The sequence below is a fragment of the Ruditapes philippinarum genome, unplaced genomic scaffold, assembly GCF_026571515.1.
Source record: "Ruditapes philippinarum isolate M1 unplaced genomic scaffold, ASM2657151v2 ctg996_1_1_1_1, whole genome shotgun sequence".
In the NCBI taxonomy this organism is placed as follows: Eukaryota; Metazoa; Mollusca; class Bivalvia; order Venerida; family Veneridae; genus Ruditapes; species Ruditapes philippinarum.
Window position 1 is genome coordinate 131,663 of NW_026856085.1, and position 5,082 is coordinate 136,744.

General features: G+C 33.5%; 1 protein-coding gene across 2 annotated transcripts; it reads left to right on the forward strand.

Moving 5' to 3' along the window:
- The first annotated feature begins 293 nt into the window (after positions 1 to 293).
- Positions 294 to 3,675, forward strand: LOC132745351 (uncharacterized). 2 transcript variants are annotated; one of them, XM_060734251.1, is made up of 2 exons: positions 294 to 582; positions 1,355 to 3,675. In XM_060734251.1, the coding sequence occupies exon 2, from the start codon at positions 1,356 to 1,358 to the stop codon at positions 3,141 to 3,143; it is 1,788 nt and encodes a 595-aa protein (XP_060590234.1). In that variant the 5' UTR covers positions 294 to 582; position 1,355; the 3' UTR covers positions 3,144 to 3,675. The 2 variants fall into 2 exon arrangements, with proteins under 2 accessions (XP_060590234.1, XP_060590233.1); XM_060734250.1 differs by having other exon boundaries at positions 297 to 587.
- The last annotated feature ends 1,407 nt before the right edge of the window (positions 3,676 to 5,082 follow it).

Sequence of the window (5,082 nt, forward strand, 5' to 3'; positions counted from 1 at the left end):
GCTAACCAATTATGCAATGTGTATAAATTGAAAAAAAAAATGTAAATAAGATAGATAATGCAACTGAAACATGTTTTAATACAATCAACTTCCAAGGTTATACATAGTGTCTGATAAAACGGCTCATATAGATCTACCGAAGAAGATCCAATATTCTGTGACAAGCTTATATTTTTCCCTGTAGACTGGTAAAATATTTACGGCTATTTTATTTTTTGAATCGAGTAAAATGATGCCGAAATTACGTCATAGCCACGTGGTATTCCTACACGCTCATGCCAGACGGAATTTCCGGCATGGGTAAAACTAACGGAAATACAGGTCTGGTGTGCAAAAAGTCGCATTTGTCACCAGCACCAGTTGCATTTATTTATAAACACAGTTTACCATAAAACACGATTCATTCACTTTAACTACGCTATTAACAATTTCTTTAAAGGGAAGTAACTTCGATGACACAGGAAAAGGAAATAAGTAATTGCCTTTTTTTATCTGAACACACTAGGAAGTTAAAACGGAGAAACTTGTCATCATAAAAGGGAAACAAAAGTTTTGATCAGTATCGTGTTGAGACAAATTCAAGTAAGGTAAGTATTGTAAACATTTTTTTTTCTATATATAAGTCAAGTACATCTAAATATATCGCAAAAAGGCCAAAAACATTACAACTGAAGATTTAGTAACAATATGACCTAGAAAAATAAAATTGAGTAACTTCAAATTGTAAATCATGCAGAGGGTCTTTTTTTATTATACATACATGCAGAAAAAAAGAGAGCATGCGATTAAAAAAATACAACTGTAAATCAAAAGTTGAAATATAACCTCGAAAGTCGTTACTATAAATGGTAATTCAATGTTGAATGCATTTGAAAATTATGAGAACATAAAATAAACCTAAATTACCACAAACTGTTTATATAATTCAATTTTATAAATATTTCATATCAATGATAAACTTTTATCATTAGACGCCTTTTTTACATGAATATTCAGTTCATGCATTATTGATCAATGTACACATGTGTGTACAGTTTTTATGCAAGAATCAATAATAATTTTGCTGCTACATAAACAAAATTTAGTTTCATAATTTTTTTTTCTTAAATAATAAAAAAAATAAAATAAAACAAAATAACGATTATAAGAATTCATTTACATATGGAATTTACTTAGATTAGTATAGAGAATCCGCAATTGTATTATTAATTAATTCATGATTTAATTGTTAGCAAATACCCAAAAGTGTTTGCAGTTTTCTTGTGTGACAAGCTCAAAAATATCTCTTAATAATTTTCAGCAGTTGAAACTTCGACAGACCATAACCGTTTAATGTTATTTTCTTACATTACAGAATGTTTCAAGAACCTGACTTCAGAGAAAGCCTATCACTGATGCTATCAGAGGTTTTAGATGATATTGAACTCAACGAAAGGAGGGTGATTAGAGGAAGAAAAGTAAACATGCTGAGAGAGACTATGAGTAATTTGACATTAAGGTCAACTGGTGTCAATGAAACCACACATTATCTAGGGAGTCACAGTGAATGTACAACTACCATAGGGCTTCAATCAGACTTTGATCAATTATTCTGTAGTCATCAATTCAATATAATAGGAAACTGGTCAGAGTGGGAACATGGCAAGGAAAACTACCTTTTGATACAGGATGAAAACACCACCCCTGGATATTGTTTCCTACAACTGCTCAGATCTGATGAACCTAAGCCTGCTACTGTCATTCCAGATGAATACAACATAATTGATAGAAGAGGAAGAATAATGTTTAAGAACACGATGAAAACTGATTTTCTTCAGGGTGGTGAAGAACAACATGGACCATCAATTGCTTCACAAGGACAACATGGAATTTGTGATAGAGACAGAGTATTAGCTTTTCCCTGTAAATCATGGCCTCAGTCTGCATCAGGTTGGTTAGAGAGATATGGTATGGGGAGATGGCCAACCCAAAAGATGAAAATATATGCAGCCAGCACTCCATGTTTTGTTGTTCCAACTGGAAGTAAGGTCAGTGTAAATCCTGAACTGGAATGGAGAATATCTACATCACTGGCAGAAAGATGTCTGATATTTAATCTAAATATAACACAAATAAGATGTTATGTTTTAATGAAGATGATTCTTAAATCATTTCTGAATCCTCAAGGGCAAAAGAACATATCAAGCTATATGTGTAAAACAGTTCTATTACACTGTATTGAAAATACAGAACTAAGTATATGGAATGAGAACAATTTATTGACATGTTTAACTTACTGCTTTCTTAAATTACATAGTTGTGTAAAGAATGCTCATTGTTCACATTTTATAATATCTGAAAACAATTTGATGGCAGGACAATTTACAGCTGATGTAAAACAAGAACTTTTAGAAAAAATAAGTGACTTTATACAGAATGATGGGCAAATGTTACTTGGAATTGATATTGATGATCTTGGATGTAAAATTCAAGCTAAACTTAACATTGTACCACAACGAGCATATGATTTTCCTTCTTCTCGTCTGATAAGTGAGAGGTTGTCTACATTAGAGTATATAAACATTGCAAATCATATAAGTGTTAATAACAGACAAATATTAAATGATTTACATAATAAAAATATAAGAATTATGAAACAAACTGTAGAAAGATTACTGTCTTACAGTAAATATGGTAACAGAATAGAACATGTTTCATGCAAGTTGCTTACTCCGTTTCTTTTTACCACATATGGATCTGCCCTGGCTTCATCTAGCATTAGGGATACTAATCAGATGTCACCTGAAGCATTGATTTGGCTATCGGCTGGATTGAACTCTGATATCTCGTCTAGCAGACTCAAACTGGCATCAATGTTCTATAGAACAGGATATATGGAGAAAGCTGAACTAATTTTAAGACACACTGAAAGACCAATTTACTTTTATCCCATTTTAGCTGTCTGTGGGTGCTGGGAGAGGCCTCAACCAGTTGTAACAGTAGAATTTATCAAGGTATGCAACGAACAAAATGAGGACTGTATCAAACATATTACAGCGTTTTGTGTCAGATTCATACAGGAGGAGATCAACTGTGTTCCTCGTGAGTTACAATATGAAATGTTCAGATCTACACAAGATGACATGTTACACAGAAATCATTAAACTGTTGGATGGACTGGGCTGTAGTTGATTCTATACCTTTCCTGTACTTTCTACAATATAAGATCTACATCCATCTACGGAGATATCAAGATCAACAACAATCGCTCAGTAAACTTATAAGATCCATTGAACAGGTGAAAACCTTGGACACAGAGAAACTGCTCTCAATATGTTAGGGCAATGTATGGAACAAGAAAAAAGACCACAAATTGCATTGAAATGCTACCTATTTTCTCTTCAACAAAGGTCAAGACACAATGCAGCTAATTTCCATATATGTCGGCTGCTATCTAGTTTACTTGCCGACCAATAAACTGCAGAATATTTCCAGGTGTTGGATCTTGTTGGCCCATTATGTTGGGAAAGGCAAATCTTCATCATTATTCAGAAAAGTACAAATGTATTTAATAACTTGACAGAACCGTCCATGAACAGTCTCAATCAAATCGAGCCTGCAACATTTTCAATGTAAATACGAACACCCCAGGTATTATCATTAAAGTTTGAATCTGATCGTTTCAAACATGTTAAGACTAAAAAATCCCTGATTTCTGGATTGCTGTTTTCTGTAAATTGATATTGTTTTATGTTTACATTTGACTACATGTTGATATTATTGTATCTAGCTGTTTTAACTGTTTGTTAATTTCATAGTTATAATATAGATGTTTGTATATATGTTCAGCTCTCCATGTACAATGAAGAAATGAAAGTATCTAATGTAACGTAGAACTATAATGACCTTAATAATACGTTTTTTAATGATTTACAGCCTTATTGAATAATAAAATCGCTAAAACGTGGCTGATTTAGCGCAGGAAGCACACTGGCAGTAACAAAAGTTATCAAAAGAACTCTAGGAAATTTTCAGAGTTATCACAAGAACTCCAGGACATTTGAAAAATCGGAGATTAATTTGTTAGCCGGTGCTTTATGTTTGCAATTTTGCATTATAGTTAGGTAATTATGTATAGAGCAAGGATGAAGACCAGATATAAGCAGGTCAATACGTGCGAATTGGCAAATAGTTTGGAAATTTTACTGAAAACTACCAGATTTTAAACAAGAGGCGATGAAAAACGGGCTAAAAATTAGTTTTTAATTCATTTTACAAGAGTTAATTAAGGCGAGCTGAATCATTAAAGTTTAATTAAGCACCTAAAACTCAGTGACAAGTGTTTCTGCAGTATATAGAAAAGTTTTCCGAAGAACTCAGTAACAGTTGTCATAAGAACTCCATCCCTCGTGTAACAGTTCCTCTCCTGTGAGAGTATCCGTTATACCCATACTACAATCGCAACTACTCGACCCTTTCCGTCAGTCTTCTGATAAGGACCTCGAACACAATAGTATGAATACACAGAACGGATGCGGTATTTCGGTCTTATCTTCGCTAAGAAACTAAACATGTAAACAAATAGTAATTTAATGCTGGGAGTTGTTGCCAAGTTTATTTCCAATATATGTAGCAAAGTCCACCTAAATAAGTAAATGCCCAACTTGGAGATCAAAGGTCAACATATTGTATCCAGTCCATGATTCAGCCATAGTCAAGGGATTTTGATAACATTGCACAAATGATTACCATGATAAGATGACATACCTGGCGAAACAACCAAAACCCCTCCCGTCAAGGTCAATGTCACACATGGAGATCAAAGTCAACATTTTCTGATAGCGAGTATATTTTGTGTCAATCCATCAAGGGATTTTGAAATAACTTTACACAAATGTTCACCATCATAAGGCGATGTGTAAAACCTGCCTCTAAGGTCAAAGTCACACTTAGAGGTCAAAGCTTAACATTATATATGTTGTTGTGCGGTTGGTCCTCAAATATTCCATTCATAAAGGGATTTCAAAATAACTTGGTACAAATGTTCACAGTAATAAGACGACAACTCACACCCAATCTCCAGTCAAGGTAAACGCTTTGAGG

What these genes read in the sequence shown, in the direction of transcription:
- LOC132745351 (XM_060734251.1), top strand. Translation starts at nt 1,356, where the DNA reads ATGTTTCAAGAACCTGACTTCAGAGAAAGCCTATCACTGATGCTATCA.